The sequence below is a fragment of the Loxodonta africana genome, chromosome 2, assembly GCF_030014295.1.
Source record: "Loxodonta africana isolate mLoxAfr1 chromosome 2, mLoxAfr1.hap2, whole genome shotgun sequence".
In the NCBI taxonomy this organism is placed as follows: domain Eukaryota; kingdom Metazoa; phylum Chordata; class Mammalia; order Proboscidea; family Elephantidae; genus Loxodonta; species Loxodonta africana.
The window spans coordinates 96,955,311-96,974,797 of NC_087343.1; the positions used below are offsets into that span (position 1 = coordinate 96,955,311).

The following is a 19,487-nucleotide window of genomic DNA, read 5'->3' on the forward strand; positions in this document are numbered from 1 at the left end:
AAATTATTTAAGCTTGGTCTTATGCAAAAACATGTCATAACTTGTTTGTTCTTTAAGTTGATCCTATTAATATGAAAATGCATACTGATTTCACCAGTTCTCACTTAGGGTAGTTTTTCCCAAACCAGAAAATTTGCAAAAGTCTCTTGAAGATAATAATTTGGCAGGTAGAGTTGCAGAACTTAATGGAGGCTTTCTGTTTGGTTTTGAGTTTTTTTGGTGCTAGTGCTCTCCATCTTCTCTGCTACCGGTGTCCTCTGGAATCAGAATATTCTCATTTATATGTGTTTAAGATTTTTTTTGTCCCTACGATCTCAGTGTTCTGGAGCCCTGTGGTGGTGCAGTGGTTAAGCGTTTGGCTGCTAACCAAAAGGTCGGCAGTCTTTGAATCCACCAGCTGCCCCTTGGAAACCCTTTGGGGAGTTCTACGCTGTCCATAGGGTTGCTATGACTTGGGATTGACTGGACGGTAATGGGTTTGGTTTGGTTTTGGTTTTATCTCAGTGTTCAGTTTTCTCTTCTGTCTGTCTCCAACCTTGCATAGACTACAACTCATGTGAAAAGCAAATTATTAAAATAAGTTAAATGAGGCAAAGATTTTACACGTTTGCTTTTGCTTTCACGAAGGTCTGAGCAATATGGTGTTCCTGCAGTAGTTGGAGTTATGGGACATGAGTTTGAAAATTGATGATGCAGAAATGTTGCTTTTGAGTTGTGGAAAACTACTTTTCTCTTTCCATTCTAGTTTTCTGATTTTCTCTTGTTACCTCAAAACAAGTTTTTACTGGGGATGGAGATCCATGTACATATGCTCGTAACAGTAGCCTCTATAGTAAACTTTTAGTCTTTTGAAGACTTCCAGTATCTCTACCAAAGTATTATGAAAAAATCCCTATGTAAATAAATTCTTATTAAGAACCTCCTGTGTGTCAGATATTACCCTAGTTCTTTTACTCTCAGCATGCTATAAATCATGATGGAATTTGTTTTTGATAACCTTGAAAACTAAGGAAAAACTTGAAGAAGCATGTGCTGTCAGAATTTCAGTGATCCAGACTGTGTTAGAAAGCTGTTTATGCCAATGATTCCGGACTCCATTCTTTGTGTACCTCTGTTCAGTTAAAAAACAAAGCCTTTACAGTGCAGACAGTTAATTTAATACTTGTTTAGGGAAAAAAAGGCATTATTAGTCACTGACATAATTCCTTGAGATTCAAAACAGCTGTAGGTGCTGGATAGCTGGTTGGAATGAGAAGGTTGTGTAGTTTGTATAGTACATAATGGATGATCAGTGCAAGAACAGGAGACATCAGACTCTGCATGGAAAGTTGAATGAAACTGAAGAAAGGAGAAGCTGAGATATGAGCGCCTCATTCTTTAGTAACCCTGGCAGTTAAATACATTAGTCTGAGATATGACTTTTGGCGGGCATGGGGTTACTAATGCCCCGTCCCCGCTGCAAACTCTCTGAAAGCAAAGAATGGCCCCTGTTGAATGGAGCGGTTTGATTTAGCAGATGCTTAAGAAACCCAGTAACAAAGGCTTAGAGACTAGGAAATAAGCCATGTAAAATTAGCATTTTCTTTTTGAGCAGTTCATTTCTTAGCCTTCTATGTCTTTTTTCTTTTTATTATGCAAAAATAATGTATCTGTAGTTAATTCTATAGTTTTTTGGTGCAAAGTAATTTTGAAGAAAATTTTCTTCTTTTTAGAAAGTTTTATTGAAACTATATTGGGTTTCTTTCCTTCACATTTTAAACAGTGTTATCAGTTTAGCTCTTTATGACGATACAGGCTCAAGAGTGTTTGTTCAGAAATGTGCTCATACACACACGGCCACTGTAGAATCATGTGCTTCGCTGCGCTTGGCTTAGTCTTCATACTAGTATTTCACAACATTGGTCGGCCCAATACCTTTTTGTCTTTTACTTAAATGAATATTTACCAAATGTGTTTTTTCATATCTTTCTCTATGATTTTCAAAGCAAAGTATGTGACATTTTAAAAAAGGCATTTACCTCTTGTCCTTTAAAGTGTATATTGTTCGTCACAGAATGTGAGAGGATGTGGGGGCTCAGTACCACCAGCCTATGATCACTTCTGAAAAACCTACTTAAATCACAAGTCTCTGTTGGTGGTTACTTAGTGATATCATGTCCACATTAGAAAGACTAACAGAGGACCCTGAAGGGTGGGAGATCCACAATGGCTCATTAAGTTTAAAATTGATTTTTAATATTCCTGTGGATTTTACACTTCTCCAATTGGTTATCTATTCCTAAACTCTTCAAGCGAACGTCATATGAATAGATTTTGTTAGAACCTTTAGGAATTTGAAGGTTTTTGATACATCGTAGAGCTCAGTTTGTGTTGCAGGGATAAATCAACAAGTACTTTTTGTGCATTCTCAGATCTATGTTATATATTGGGAAAAATGAAGCAAGGAACACAATTGCTAATAAAGTCTGGAACACACAAAATGATGATAAACAAGCAGTTTCAAAACCAGTTGTCATTGTGTCAATTCTGACTCATGGCAACCCCGTTTTTACCACCCAGGGACTCTGAACAAGCAATATATGAACTTTATAGTTAAATTTTAGGTTTAGTGAGGATAGCAGTAGAAGTTCAGAAAGATGTAGAATAAAGAGGATTGGAGAGTCCAAGGAAATCTTTGTGGAAGAGGAGAAAATTGAGCTGGTCTTTAAGGGTGGATGCATTTTGGACTTGTGAGATGTTGAAGGGAGGGCATTCCAGATGAGGAAAACACCATCAAAAGTTATTATGGTGGTTATGTTCATTCATTACAGTGGCACTATGTGCTATATATGTGTTGCATTTCTTTAAACATACAATGTGTTAAGTTACAAGTTGGAGTTCTTAATCGTCTTCTGATACTCAATTTTCTCTAGCAGTGAAGGGGGAAGTGAGTGACTGTGCAATTGGATCAGCGGATAAGTGGAAGGAGATATGTGGTCAACTCTCTGATGTTTGGCTTTAAGGTCAAAGTAGTTGGATACAGGCAACAAGGAGGAAAAGCAGATGGTAGTAGTGGTGACTGTGATGGTGAGAGTCATGGAACAGAAGTAGAGATTGCCATTTTGGACATTCTGTCTGTAAAGTTGGCCAATGCAACTTAAGTGCAGACACCATTTATCAGTGAAGGCTTGCATGTTGCTGTGATGCTGAACAAGTTCGTATGGAGCTTTCAGACTAAGACAGACTAGAAAGAAAGGTCCGGCAGTGTACTTGTGAAAAATCAGCCAGTGCAAACTCAGCAAATCACAATGGTCCAATCCTATTGTGCATAGGGTAGCCATGAGTGGAAGGCCAGCAATACAGCATCTGTAGGGTGTCTTTGTGACATTCGAGTTATGTCTAGTTGGCAATTGGTAATAAGAATTTCAAATTTGAAATAGAGATCCAGAGTTTATTAGGGTGGGGATATAAAATTACAAGATAAAGGATTTAGGAAGAACTCTGGGGGATAATATCTGAGGCACAGAAAGAGCCCAAAAAGCCAGTGCAGGAAATTGGTAAGGGATGGCGAATGAGGCAGGAGGAGAATTAAGTTGTTAATTTATTGGTGTCCGTTACCCATGTCTATTTTGTCACTCCATGCTATTAAGATTTTTTTTTTTTAATTTAGAAGTTTCTACTCTAATTTTTAGTGTTTTTGTTTGCTTATTATAGTTGGAAAATGTGGAATTGGTGAACATAATTCCCCCAATCCCACCTATAAGCCCTAGATTTGGAAAAATCCGAAATATTTCTTTACTGGTTACTCCAGACATTGCAAATGGAGAAATTGGCTTTATTAGTAACCGTCCAATCATTCTGCATGAACCAGAAGATTCTCCTGCTGAAGTGGTAAGTAGACTTTCTCTTTCTCATTGGTGAGGCCTAATGAGTTTGCGGTTATGTACAGACACCATCTTTCTTACAGAGTTAACAGATCTTGAAAGCTTCCGCATTTATAGCAGGCCTTGAATATATAATTTAACACAAGTAGCTGGTAAGATTGTGATTTTCCATCATCATTTGGCATATTCAAAAGAATAAAATTAGAATTAATTACATATAGGGAATGTAGGATATTTTGATGGGGCTGCTTTTCGTAGTGCTATGATATTCAACATAGCCGTAACCAAACATAAACTTTTTTTTGATTTTTAATGGCCAAGTCATGTGTACCACCAGTGTTCTTGACCCGCTCCAACTCTGAGTACTCCATGTAAATGCCTTGGTACGATGGGGCGGCTGCCTTGGGCTCTGAGCTTGGCGATGGAGGTGAGATGGTGGTAGTAAAGTTATGGTGTGCTGAATCTTAGGAATTTTATTGACACAGTGGCTGCAACAATGAGCTCAAACATAGCAACAATTGTGAGAATGGTGCAGGACTGGGCAGTGTTTTGTTCTGTTGTACATAGAGTTGGTATGAGTTGGAACTGACTCGATGGCACCTAACAACAACACACACACACACACACACTTCCATGTAAAAGCATACTCACAGATATAAGACTCTCCCTCCACCCCCTCCCCCTCCAATGCACACACACCACACACCTTGATTGAATTGCTCCAAGCTCCTCTTGGCCTCGTGTTGGCTGTGTCCTTTAGTTTCACCATTCCCTGGCCCACAGTTTGTCCCTTCTCCTGGTCTCTCACACTTAGCTTTAATTTAAATTGTGTTAAAGTTCAGATCTGGAATTCTTTCATTAAGTATATTTAAAATGTACTACCCTTGAATGAAAGTACCAGTAAATAATTGGTTTTCATAGTTATTGATAATGGCTTCCATTTATTTAGCTCATACTGTGGAGAGGAAAAGCCCTGGTGGTGCAGTGGCTAAGTGTTTGGCTGCTAACCAAAAGGTCGGCAGTTCGAATCCACCAACCGCTCCTTGGAAACCCTATGGAGCAGTTCTTCTCTGTCCTATAGGGTCTCTATGAGTTGGAATCGACTTGACAGCAGCAAGTTTTTTTTTGGTATGGAGAGGCACTGTCTTAGATGCTGTACTTAAATGATTTCTAATACCACAAACTTGCAAAATAGGAACCATTCATGTCATTTCACATGAGGAACTTGAGTTCAGAGAGGTTAAATAATTTGCCCAAGGTAACCCAGAGCCATAATTTGAATATCTGATTTTCTTTCTGTTTCTACCACATTTATTAAATTGAATAGACAATTTTTCTTATTTTGCCCCCATCACTGTGGGATTAATTTACATTGCATATAATTTACAGTTTTAATAAAAATTTTATTTTTCAGCTTGTATTGTTGCATATTAATTCATTTTCAGAGACCCTCTCATGGAAATTTATTGTTTAGCAAGCTTGTTCAATGTTTTTTGGATTATTTGGCTTTTAAAATATTTGTCTTTTTATTAGACAAATTGCTGGATAGGCACATTTTTAGATGCAGATAATTTTGCAGATGTATTTGATTAGCAAAACTAATAAATAGTAAAATCTAAAATTATTTTCATGCTTAAAAAGACTTGTTGGATTGTGTTCTGATGTCATTTAATAGTTCACTTCTCTGTATAGCATACCTGAAATAACCTGTGCGTGCACGAAATGCAGTGCTTATGTAAGTTTTGAGCATACACTTCAGAAGAAATTTTTCCGTTTTTTTTTTTTTTCTTTTTTATAAGATACACATTCCTTTACATCGGGATGGAACAGATGGGCAGGCTACTGTCTATTGGAGTTTGAAGCCCTCTGGCTTTAATTCAGAAGCAGTGACCCTGGATGATATAGGCCCCTTTAATGGCTCTGTTGTGTTTTTATCTGGGCAAAGTGACACAACAATCAACATTACTGTCAAAGCTGATGACATACCGGAAATGAATGAAACTATAACACTTTCTCTAGACAGGTAATAAATAACTCCTTTAGGTAACATTTAGCAATATTTACAGGTTTGTGCTGTCTTAATAGTTTTGCTTTTTATATTAATTCTGTTCTGCATGTAATGTTAAGAAAAATCAAGTAGATAATGTTATGCTGGCCTTCTAACTTTTTAAGTTATTTGTTGATGGCTTGTCTAGACTGAATATTGTATTTTTCGGGTAATTTTTGCTCTACTATTTATTGTGAAGAAGCGTTGCGTAGAGAATGTTTGGGAGGTATCAGGTAACTCTTAAGCACAGCTAATATGTTGCTATGTTAAAAAATAGGCAGCAACAGATCTAAAATGTTAGGTTAAGCAAATAGTTCTCTTAGCTTTGTTTTCAATAAGGGAGAGGATTAGAGCCTTTTGAGTGAGTAAAAAGAAATTTTTAATCTTCACATAATGAAATTCTCTTTACATAGAATGTAAGCATTAAGTAATACATAATTTTCAGCTCATCAAAAATAATACAAATTTAAGTGGTATTTTTTTTCTGTAATAAAGATTTACTTAGCATTCCTCAGTGGGTAATTTATATTAAGAAAAGATTGCATTCTCTCAAAGAAATATTTTTTCCAGTAAATAAAAAAAAATCCCTTCAAAAACTGAAAAAGTAACTACTATGTTTAATTGATGTTAATGAGTATTTAAAGCAAACTGTTTTACTGTAGATCTCTCTATATTAAAGCTGAGATGTATTAGAGAAGCATGATGGGACTTGAAAGCTTTGTAAATTCAAATTTTAGAAACAGTAAAAATCACAAATTAATTCAGTGAATGCTATTTTGTACTGTTAATCAGGACTGAAGTAGTAATAATTATATTGTATAACCCCTGTTCCTGTCAGTAGTTTATTATCAGACTCTTGGTTTCTTCGTAGATATTTTGTCTGAACACATTTCAGGTTTTAGTCCAACCTTTTTTTTACTACTCAAACGAGAGAGGGACACAACTTTAAAAAAGTGATGAGCTTTTTTTTTTTTTTTTGATTTTTATGTGGAAGAAGGATTTAGAATGCAGGAAACAAATTATTTAATGTCCACTGTTAATTTTATTTGCTTTGAGAACCACATTATGTTGACTTTTTTCCTTACATAAAAAGTTAAAAAAAAAGCACCAAACTAAAAACCCAAAACAAAACCACACAAATTAAGAAAAATAAGCCCAAATAATTTATGGTTTTAATATATATTTTAGATTAAATCCTAAGGAAAGATAATTCATATGATGGAAAAAAATTGGTGAAATACAAACTAGAAATTATTGTTTTTTCACTTATGTCCATTTTTCTTTAAATTAGGTCTGAGCACTCATTAAATCTTTGGAAAAAAATGAAAAATGAAGAGTGATTATAATCGGAAAGTGTAGTAATCCATAAAATTTATAAGCTCAGCTGAGAGTTTCTGCTCTGAACTAAATGTTTAAAGAATGATTTAAATTCCTCTGAAAATTTATGTTTTTTTTTTTTTTTATTCTTTATAGCCACATGCTTTCAAGACAGTTCTTTTTGAACCCCATCATGTAAACATTTGAAATTAATTAAATACTATTTTCATGTATTCTATTTCTTAACCTTTTTTCCTCCTTTGGGTAAAAACAGTATACCGGTAACTCTAAAACATGGGATAAAGGGTTTCAGAAATTAATAGCCCCTCTCATTTAAAACAGAGGAAGTTAGCTCGTATGTTTAATAAAATGTCCTAATTCAGTTAGTAACTAGAGTATGCTTGTATTATCTCAGTTGTGTGTGAGCAAGAATGAGCAAATTACACTTGAGCATTTCTAAGATATATTTAGTTAAATAAAATATGAGAATAAGATCTGTGATTTGAAATAGCAGGCTGTTTTATCAAAATGATCTCAGTTTTGTTAATTTTTAATAAAACTAAAGTGAAATGATGGATAAATGATAGTAAGTTGAGAATCAGTTACAATCAGTATTGTAACAAAATAATTAATGCTTTATTGTGATATAGTTTATAATTTTCTCTTAATGGCAAATTCAGGTTCTGTATTTTTCAACTGAATATAGATGAAGGTTGTCCTGATTCTAAGCAATTTCTGATACTTTCAATACTATTCTAGTTAAAAATTTTTGATTGTTCAGTTTCCCCCAAATTAGAAACAATTTCATAAAACCAGTTTAGTTCAGTTAATGTATGTGATATATAACTCCATGTTTGTAAATGTATATTTGACTTTGAAAATGAAGTGCAAAGGCACTACATTTTTATGTTTTCAAGGCTGTTTGAAAATGAAATAAACTGGGGATTTAGAAAAGTATTTAGATATCTTGATATAAAATTGTGTTTAATATGTGTCATTAATAAAGCACATAGTGATATTTTATCACTTCTGGAGTATATTCCCAGGCATACGATGAAAGCTATGTATTTCTCTGTGTACAAAGTTTTATTTTTTCTAACTCGAGGAACAACCGGCTTTAGATTTGAGGACTGAGGTTTTTATTTTAAAACCTAATTAAAACTACTAATTATAAATAGGGCTGAATGAAATTTGCTCAGCTGCTGCGGTTTGTGAGTATGTACAGAGCTTGGCAGGCACAAGCGCCTTGGAGGAGGCCTGGAAAGGAATGTCTTGAATGAGTCTTGACATGCGGGCTGGCCATGGGGTCATCTTCCATAAGTGGGAACTGCTGAACCTCTTGCTAGCAGTTGTCAATAGCAAAGTACCAGTGTGCAGAGTTCCCATAAAGTGAACATTGCTGCTCTTGGGAAAAAAAGAAGGGCTTTCTTTCTTTCTTTAGCTTTATTTGAAACCTGCCATTCTAAGCTTCTAGCAGTATTAGTGAGATTTTGGCAAATGGTGCCCCTGTCTCCTTTTTTCCCCCTCCCACACTTCTTTCTGTGTTGACAGGGTAGAAACCGAAAGATTTGTGGTGTATTTTGGGTAAGTGTACAAAATAACGCCTGTATTCAGCGTTTTGCTTTGCAAGTGATTGTTTTCGACAAGGCTGCCTTTCTGCATGATCCACTGTCCTTGAGTAATTTTGCTTGTCCATCTGCCTGTGCCTGCCTTGTGTGTAGTTTCATATTCTAATGACAGTAGAACATATGTGGAGTTATTTTTTTGTCCTAGGAGTTTTAAATTACGAATGTGTTTGGGATATTTCATAAAAAATTTGAGAATTATTATAGCTGTATTTTTGTAAATTTTATACAGTACAAAGCATGTAACTATATGTTTTGAAGAACTTAAACTTCTGACTTCCTTTATAGTTTACACATAAGCTAGAGAACAGTGATTGCTTTGCTTTTGAAATTCTTACACAAGATCTTTTATGAATCCTGTAGTTTGTCTAACAGAAAATTATCAAGTAGCAGTCTCATCTCTCCCATTGGTTTTCTGAGTGCATCTAAGCATTTTCTTGCCTACATTTTCCCAGTTGTTGTATACAGATCTTTTCAAAATTTGTCTTTTTACATAGCGTGGCATTTTTCAAGAAAGTCTAAAAATAAATAAATTTAATAGCTCAGAATGGACTGTTATATTTTATACTCTGATCCATTTTTCTTGCCTTCTAGCTTATGTGGACATAGGACATAAACCACTGACATAGGAAATTTTAATTAAAGAAAATATCAATATCAATGAGATATGGGCATATTTGCTATGAAAACCATATGACTTCACTGAAATATGACAAATAACAGTTCTATAATTTGGTTTATCTCTTCTGTGGCAACTAGCATGCTAAGTACTGATTGTCAGATTTGCAAAAGCTAGAAGGATGTTAATTCAGATTCTCTATTACATAGGAAGCAAGCTGTGCTTTCTACGTATTAATTGTGGTTTCATTGTGATTTTGAGGTCTGATCATAAGTACTCTTTGGCTCAATAGGAAGTGACATTTGGAAAGGTTTAGAGCAGCTTGCAGGATTGGGAATTCTCAAAGAGCCTGCTGGCTTTTAAACCCTCAGAGCCTTGCAATATAAGTCGCTTTGATCATTCTAATTATACACGGAACATAAAAATCAGAAATAAAAAAAATCTTATTTTAATATGTTCTTTTGAGGTATGTATAGGAATTGTTATAACATGCTGCACGTTTCAGATTCATCCTGTTCCATTGAATTTTCTCATATGACCTACATTTTCATTTATTCTAGAAGAAAAAAAGTGCATGAGGTTAAAATTGAGGTGAATGTAAAGCCTCTTAAAGGACACAGTGTATTTCTAAAATCGAATCATAGTTTTATCACATTTTTTTATTTTCATTTAGTTTGGCTTGCTAAGTGATTATACAGTGTCTACATAAAGGTAGTATCATCTTATATAATAAGCTTTTTAAAGAAATTCAAGTGAATGTAAAATTAAATGCTATTTTGTTTAAGTATGTTTGCTAACTTCACGTTAAAAATTAAAATTTTCTAACACTGTGGAAACAAATTTGATACTTCATAAAAATAAAATATACTACATTTATGGCCTTTGGTTACTGTATTCTTGATGTCAGTATGCAGTGTGTGGTTTCAGTCAAATAAAAAAGAGAATAAACTCAAATAGAAGTTCTCTCGTAACTCCTGTGAGTAAAACTTCTAATTTTAATACACTTATATTCAATTTAAGATTTTAAATCCTAGTAACTTCCTTTCCCATTATTTGTAAATGTTAGAAACTGTGCCTTAGAAGCCTGGAAAGTTCAAGAGAAAAACCATAGGCAGCTGGTACCTTTTTCCCCTCTGACTTCTCCAGGGTCAATGTAGAAAATCAAGTGCTGAAATCTGGATATACTAGCCGGGATCTAATTATTTTGGAAAATGATGACCCTGGAGGAGTTTTTGAATTTTCTCCTGCTTCCAGAGGACCCTATGTTATAAACGTAAGTATGAAAAAAACTCATTCCATCCTGTGCTCACAACTTCACGAGAACGGCACCAAGAAGAATTCGAATGTTTGTGAATTTTGTTTTCTTTTAAGGAAGGAGAATCCGTAGAGCTTCACATCATCCGATCCAGGGGGGCTCTCGTGAAGCAGTTTCTACAGTACCGAGTAGAGCCAAGAGATAGCAATGAGTTCTATGGAAACATGGGGGTGCTAGAATTTAAACCTGCGGAGAGGGAGATCGTAATCACCTTGCTAACAAGATTGGATGGGATACCAGAGGTATGGGATTTTATTTTTACCTTGTGCTTTTGCTGAGGATTGATGTTATCTAGCATATTATGAATATAAATATTTTGTGCACTGGCAAAGAGACACAGACGGAAATGGGGAAGAAAGGACTGAGGAGTCCTTATGTTGGGGGGAAAGAAAAGCCAGAAAACAAAATAAGACTCATTCAAATTTAAATGGCACGTTTTTGTCTTACATGCAGAAATACCAAGCAATCTGAAGCTGTCAGTGTGCCATCCTGTTTTCATCTTTTAACTTGTTAGTTGTTAAGCCTTATTTTATGTAATTTCTGTTGACTGAACTTTGAGTGATATGGTTTTGAAGAAGTTTTGCTGTAAAATTATTTTTAGAGGAAGTAAATTTCATTTATATTAATGGAACCAAGCATAGTTCCATTATGTTTACACACCAATGTATATGTGGCTTTTAAATTTAATGTATTTTATTTACTCATTAGTTTAACTGACTGGACCATTAGAGAAAGGTTCAGTCTTCTTACTATTTTAGAATATTATCATGTTTTCTGTTTTTGGACAATGTATGCTTATGTCAATTACCTTTCTGAATTGATGGGAGAATGTTAAAAAGATTTTAGAAATAATATCAGTTCTTTTGTCTTTTAATGCATTGTATGTTTCTGAAAAATTGAGTATACTAATATTCTTGAATACATAGTTTCTTTTACTTTAAAAATTTCAACTCTATATTTTTTCTAATTTGACATGCTCAATTTAGTTGGATGAACACTACTGGGTGGTCCTCAGCAGCCATGGTGAACGGGAAAGCAAGTTGGGCAGTGCTGCGGTTGTCAACATAACAGTTCTGAAAAATGATGATCCTCATGGGGTTATAGAATTTGTTTCTGATCGTCTAATTGTTGTGATAAATGAAAGTAAAGGAGACGATACATACAGTGGTAATTTATTCTGCTTTCTATATTCTATTATGTTCATTGAAGAAGAAATAAATTATTTTTTGTTTATTGTTTATTAACAAGCAATTTCCTGTTGCCCATTCTGCTTAGAAACTACATGTAGTGCAGAAATTGGTCTTTTTGTTTTGAGTCACATTTTGCATTGCTGTTTTTATTTCTTACATAGTATTGTGATGATACCGAAGGCTTCACTTGTATTTTGATTTCAGTTCACCATATGCACAAGAACTCAAACACTCAGGAATGAGCCAGGTCAGATAGAGGAGCTTTAAAACCAAGTTACTACTACAAAACTATTAAAGTGGCAAGAAATGAGACAGATTTTCTTTCTAGAGCAGTGTCTGGCTAACTTTTGAGTGTGAAGCTTTCTACATTTGCCTAAAGCAAATATCCTTATAGGACTTTGTGATACCAAAAAATCAAACCTGTTGCCATTGAGTCGATTCCTACTCATAGGACCCTATACGTCAGAGTGGAACTGCCCCATAGAGTTTCCAAGGAGCACCTAGTAGATTTGAACTGCCAATGTTTTGGTTAGCAACTGTAGCACTTAACTGCTATGCCACCAGGGTTTCCAGGAGTTTGTGATATCAGTGAACCTATTGCCACCGAGTCAATTCTGACTGATAGCGGCCTTATAGGACAGAGGAGAACTGCCCCATAGAGTTTCCAAGGAGCGCCTGGCAGATTCAAACTGCTGCCCTCTTGGACTTTGTGAGAGGTGCATCTAATTTCATCATCAATCTGTTTCATATGGTGAATGGCTTTTAAAATCTCGAACTGTGATAGAAAAGTTTGACTCTGTTTATTTGATGAGATGTAGGTCTGCAGAGGGAGGACTAGGCTAATACAATTTTAAATAATAATATTTTATTGTATTTTTGGTGAAAGCTAATACATTTTTAAGTGTACCTTAGAGACCGTGCTAAGCAAATAATTGACCTTTATTAAAAAAAGTCTTAGTTTTGTTAATTTCAACAATCTCTTTACTCATCATTTTAAAATTGATACATACTCATACATGTCATATACTTTTGTATTTCACAGCTGTTTATGATGTAATAAGAAATCGAGGCAACTTTGGCGATGTTAGTGTATCGTGGGTGGTTAGTCCAGACTTTACACAAGATGTAATTCCTGTCCAAGGGACTGTTTTCTTTGGAGATCAGGAATTTTCAAAAAATATCACCATTTTTTCTCTACCAGATGAGGTAAATATCGCGTATATAATACTCTGCTTTAGTTGTTCTCATTGCATAATAATTTTTTAATTAAATAATTAAAATCCTCATGATAATTTTGTTATGCAAGTATGTGATAAGAGCTCAGATATAATCATATCTGACTATAAGTTTTAGTTCCTCCGAAGGCATTTTTAGCTCTTAAAAGTAATAGAGGTTAGTGACACTTTATGTGTCAAGTATCAGGGATTCATGGCTGTGGGAAGGGTTAATCCCTGGGCTGGTAGATAGGCCCTGTGAAGACAAGGTCACCATCTATCAAGATTTCACACAGCTGTCGTATTGTGCACTCCCAGAATCAGGACACTGGGCCAGATGGATCATGGATCCAGCGTGGTGTTTCTTCTTATCGATAATAAAAAGAAAGAAAATACTGTTGTTAGAGAATTTAGCAACAGTGGGGAGTGAACCTTTCTGAGAGGCAAAGGCAGTGATAGGCTTAGGACAGCTGTGGTGGCCTGCCTCTTTCCCTCATGTTTGTTCCTCAAGAGAAAAAATCCCAGCCCTTTTCTGTTTTAGAATGAGGAAAAGACCAGCTCACGTGGATGAAGTGAAAGAGAGACAGTGACCACCTAGGGATACAATTACGCCCAGAGCTGTGGGGCATCTCTTTTATGAAACAGGAGTGAGGTCTTTGTGACCCACCTGAGTGACAATTCAGTAGGGTGTTTAAGAGGCCTTCGAGAGCTAGCTGAGCTTTAGTTACTGTAATGAATTATGTTCTAAGTGAGTATCAAGAAGTTGTTTTTCTGTTCCATTTTTTCTTGTAAACAAATTTTCCAATTTCTAATAGAAATAACAGGAGCTTGTAGGATTTCTATTTTTAGTTTATAGACGGCAAAAATATCTCTGTTTTCATTAAATATTATATTTAGTAACAATAAAATGGATGTTTGGATAAATACACATTAAAAAAAATTTTTTTTTGGTCTGAATCCTAATTGAATATTCTAGAGTGACTCTGCCTCAGAAATAGAAATGCACATTAGTACAATTAATAGAGCCCTTTAAAAAGATGAAAAATAGATATATATAATTATATGTACAATCACCTGACTTTAACCTGTGTAACATATTTTCTAAAAGATTCCGGAGGAAATGGAAGAATTTACCATTACCCTACTTAATGCCACTGGGGGAGCTAAAATAGGAAATAAAACAACTGCAACTCTGAGGATTAGAAGAAATGATGACCCCATTTATTTTGCAGGTGGTATTGCTGTCTTATTGGAATGAGTTTGCATCTTTCCTACAGTATATATATGTTAAGTTAAAATTATCAAGGTTTTTAACTTAACATTTTAGTTACAGTGCAATTGATTCTTGTTTAAATATGATTTCATGATTTGTTCAAGTGATTCTTTTTCAATTTATTTGAATTTTAAAAAATATTTTTGGAGATCTGAAGGAAAAAGAAAATAAGTACTATATTGTTAGGCTTTATTTTCCTGCTTTAAATGATTTTTTTTTTCTTTGTGCAGAAAAAAACAGTCTTCCACACGATCTCCTCCATACAGTCCAGCTGGTTCAAGGCCTGAGTATTATACTTAATGACTGGCCACATGCTGTAATAATTAATATTTAGTGGGCATCTCAATTATGGTTTCCCTGTTTTTTCACTTTAATGCTATTTTTAGAACTGTCTTGCCACTTGAGGCATTTTTTTTAGTTTTATTTATGAGATTTAATTGGCGTCTAATTCTTAAACTTTTTTTGTAAGCTATATATAGGTCAACTTTACCATTGCAAAAATCTTTTTTAAACCTCTTAAATTTTATTGATTCATTATCATTAACCTTCAGTTAACATATAATTAATGAGCTGGTCCTGTACTCAGCCTTCTGCTAACTGCTGTGGAAAAATTAAATATAAGATATCTGGGCCTGTTCTTAATGAACTTTAAGTCTAAATTTGGAAATAAGGATTTAAAAAAGTGTGTCATTAACAGCCAAATGGGGTGTTTAAGACTGGATTGATTCTTTACGAATTAAGGAAAAAGGAAGGCCACTAACTGTTGGAATAATCAAAGGAAGCTGCCTGGAGGAGCTGGGGATGGAGCTTTTTCAAGCAAAGACTCAGTGATGAGCATTTCTTGGGGCAAAGGACAGAGGGAAATGCAAATTAAAGAAATAAATGGTCTGAAAATATGTCGATGAAATAAAAAAGCTCACTTGTTCCTTCTTTTCCTTATGGATATTTCAGAACCTCGTGTAGTGAGGATTCAGGAAGGTAGGACTGCTAACTTTACCATTCTTAGAAATGGATCTGTTGATGTTGCCTGCACTGTCCAATATGCCACCATGGATGGGAAAGCAACCTCAAGAGAGGGAGATTTTGTTCCTGTTGAAAAAGTAGAAACTCTTGTGTTTGAGATTGGAAGACGAGAGCAGAGCATATCTGTATTTGTCAATGAAGATGATATCCCAGAAACAGATGAGCCTTTTTACATAATCCTCTTTAATTCAACAGGTAAATAAATTATTTTAAGGCAAGTCTGTTGTTTCAGTGTTCTATTGAGATGACAGTAAGCACTCCTGTACAGAGGTGGTGCCAAGTAGTACTTACTGTTATCTGTGCCTGGGCAAGAGCAAGATTATTCTTATTATTTTTTTGTTTTTCTTGAGGGATGGGGTGTTGAAGCTTCATGTACCTGAAACTCACTGACAATATTTTTTAACCTTTTTCACAATGTGTCACAAGTAGGAAATTATATAAGGAAGAGGAAACATAGCTAAAAGCAATGAGCCTTGGGACTATAGGTGCACAAGGCCTTCCCTAGTCACTCAGGAGCTTAAGGGATCAGTTTCTTGTAACGTCTTCCCCTCATAGCAGGGTGCTGGGGACACTGGCTGTGAAGCTGTGTTCTGTAGGTGGGTGACCACAACTGGCTGCTTGCTAATTCTCTGGAACTGTAGCCAAAATTAATCACAATCTACAAAGGGAAGTTAGGCTCTTGTTTCTCTTCTATCTTATAAGTGGAACAGGATATTTTGACTCCACTGTATGGACCTTGAGAATGCTTTGACCTCACCTCTAGTAAACTGGAAGGGCTACGGTTTCTCTTGATGTTTATTTTATTCTTTTAAGAATACAAAAAAACTTTTTTTCCCTGAATCTCTTGAGAGTTAGTTGCAGACATAATGTACCATCACCCCCCGAATATATTGGTGTGTTTTCCCTTCTAGAAACCACAATATGACATTTCTAAAAATCAAGAAATTAACATTAAACAGTTATTACCATGTAATCCTCAGACCCCATCCAAATTCTTCAGTTGTCCCAATGATACGCTTTCTAGCAAAATGATCCAGCCCCAAATCATGCACTGCATTTAATTGTCATGTCTCTTTAATCTCTTCAGTCTGGAATATTTTCTCAATATAGTAGATTAAAAAAAAAAAATAGATTACAGGCTAGTTATTTTGTAGAATGTCACCTGTTTGGGGTTTCTCTCATGTTTCCTCATGATTAGAAGATTCACATTATGCATCCTTTCCAGGAATTTCACAGAAATGATGCTGTGTTCACATATGTTCCATCAGTTGGCATACGATTTTGATTTATCCCTTTACTGTGATACTCACTCTGACCACCATTAAGGTGGTGACCACCAGTCTTCCAGTCTTTTCCACCGTAAAACTCTTTCCTTAGCAATTAATATATATTTTGTGGGGCAGTGCTTGGAAAATTTCAATTTTCCGTTAGGTAGTTCTCAGTATGCACTCATGATTTCTATTTAATGCAGTGGATTATTTTGTTATAATCGCTACCGATTTTGATGCTCAAATTCTCCGAAATTTGGCCAGTGGTAGCCTGTTCAAGATGGCTTCTTTGCCTTGTTGATGTGTATTTATCATTCTTTGAGTATTTTCAGGGTTCTCTTGCACTTGCTCTGTCACAATCCTGAAATCAGTCATTCCTCCAGTGTTAGTTCTGAATAGTGAAGAGTGGTGTTTAGAAACTAGGATCTAGACATTAAAAAAAATTACGTAGGTTTATTGCAATTGAGGTTTTGCTCCTCAGTGTGCAAAGATAGTAAATTTATGTATGTGTACACACACACATACACACTCTTACATCTTAATTCTTTATCTAATTGTCGTGGATTGAAGTGTGTCCCCCTAACGTATGTGTCAACTTGGTTAAGCCATGATTCCCAGTATTGTGTGGTTGTCCTCCATTTTGTGATTTTCTTATGTGTTATAAATCATAATCTCTGCCTGTGCTTAAAGAGGATTAGGATGGGACATAACACCCTTGCTCAGGTCACGTCCCTGATCTCACGTACAGGGAGTTTCCTTGGGTTGTGGCCTGTACCGCCTTTCATCTTGCAAGAGATGAAAGGACCTCATACCACCAAGAAAGCAGTGTCGGAAGCAGAGCACATCCCCTTTGGACCCGGGGTCCTTGCTAGGAGAAGCTCCTAGTCCAGGGTTCAATTGATGAGAAGGCCAACAGAGAGAGAAAGCCTTTCCCTGGAGCCGACACCCTGAATTTGGATTTCTAGCCTATTAGACTGTGAGAAAATAAACTTCTCTTTGTTAAAGCTATCCAGTTGTGGTATTTCTCTTACAGCAGCACTAGATGACTAAGATCCTAATTATATAGAAGACCATTAGTTCACAATGATATTTCCATTTCCTATGATGGGAATGGGTTTGGTTTCTGGTTTTATTCACAAATCACAGGATGCATTCTAGTTTTCTCCCTTTCCATAGTTGTCACTTTTCTTCTCCGATAGTGAGAAAACCAGCTCCCGTTATCTTTAGTATATTTACTTATTTAATTAATTCCCCCTTTAACGTAACCACTTTCCTATGGCTTCTGTTACCCTCCCACACAATGACGATGCGTTTTTTACTTCATTTGGGTTCTATTTTCCTGCTATGGGCCAAGCCCCCTGCCCCATGTGGATGCTCTCTTCACCCCGCTCAGGCTTCAGCACCCAACACCAAGCTTCTGTCCCATGGAGATGCGTCCTTACCTTGCACCCAACACCAAGCTTGTCTCCTATGGAGTTGCGTCCTTACCTTGCCTGAGCTCTAACTCCTTGAAGTGGGCTGCCTTAGTGTCCCCACCTCCAAACCCGGGGTAAATGCCTCCCTTGTGTCCCGACTGATGGGTTTTGCAGTGAAATATTCAGGAAGAGGATGAGGAAAAGAAAAAGATCTAATTTCTGTTTTTGCTGTGTCTTTATCACTCTCCCTATCTCTTTGTCCCCATTTGTTTTTCTCCCTACCCTTTTCCTCTCTTTCTCCTTTTGTCTTTCTCCATCTCTTATTTTTCACATGGCTTATTTTTTTTAATCTAAGAATACCAAAAAAGTTAAAAATAAAAATTATCATCTTGTGAGGAAGGAATCGACTTTGTAGAATAATTGCCCCAAAAGAAAGTTCACAACTGAACAAACATAATTAGCCAAATCTTATGTAGACCAAAATTATTTGATGAATCAAATCATTGTTGTCAAATTTATGTGAAAGACATTTTTGCAGATAAAAATAATTTTAGTGAAATAAAAGTGGAAAAAAATTAGAAAGTTTTATTATGAAGTATAGACAGTTGATGACAGACTGACATGGCCTTAAAACAATTTAGAGATAAGTTCTTGATGAAATTTATTAATTTGGTGTAATAATGGTGAAATTTTTGAATCCCAATTTTTTTTTTTTTTTAATCAAAATGTCATTAAACTATCCTCAGGAACGAAATGTTAATGTTACTAGGGTTAAGATAGCACATCAAAACACCCTGAACCACTTGTAAGGGAAATGGAAAAGAACTCTGCAAGAAGAGGTTTAGCTTGTTTATTTTTTAAAATGTATTGTTGGAGAAATATATATGCTGTGAGAGAGAGAGAGGAAGAGAGAATGAATGGATGACTGGTGACTGGCCTGAGGTGTGTGTGTGTATCTGTACTGCCCCAGCATTTGTCTACAATATATTTCTAGAAATGATAGCACCTGAGAATCTAGTGATTTTAGCTATGAAGAGTTAAAAAAAAAAGAGTTAGCTGATAAAAATCTCTAGATTTTGTGCTTTTACTCATACTTTCTCAGTTCTTCCTCTTCTTTTCTATATGTTCTTCAAACATGTCCTAGTGCTAGCAGTGGGTGTTTTTCTTGATAATTATTGCTCAGAGTATATGTCCTGTGATTGAGTTATTATATCAAAGGATGTGACCATTTTTATACCACATGTTAAAAATTGTCAGTTTGCTCTGTAGAAAAACAGAATGAATTTTTAGTATCACTAGTGATATGTACGTAATAGTA

The 19,487-nt window shown here is 35.4% G+C and overlaps 1 protein-coding gene across 1 annotated transcript in view; it reads left to right on the forward strand.

The window, feature by feature from the left end:
- Positions 1–19,487, forward strand: part of ADGRV1 (adhesion G protein-coupled receptor V1) — a 614,420-nt gene that overhangs the window by 18,383 nt on the left and 576,550 nt on the right. Inside the window, exons 9-16 of the mRNA XM_003404981.4 lie at positions 3,694–3,870; positions 5,663–5,886; positions 10,618–10,744; positions 10,843–11,028; positions 11,773–11,953; positions 13,019–13,182; positions 14,299–14,422; positions 15,415–15,681. Coding sequence (XP_003405029.2) covers positions 3,694–3,870; positions 5,663–5,886; positions 10,618–10,744; positions 10,843–11,028; positions 11,773–11,953; positions 13,019–13,182; positions 14,299–14,422; positions 15,415–15,681 — 1,450 coding nt within the window. The remainder of the gene's footprint in view (positions 1–3,693; positions 3,871–5,662; positions 5,887–10,617; positions 10,745–10,842; positions 11,029–11,772; positions 11,954–13,018; positions 13,183–14,298; positions 14,423–15,414; positions 15,682–19,487) is intronic.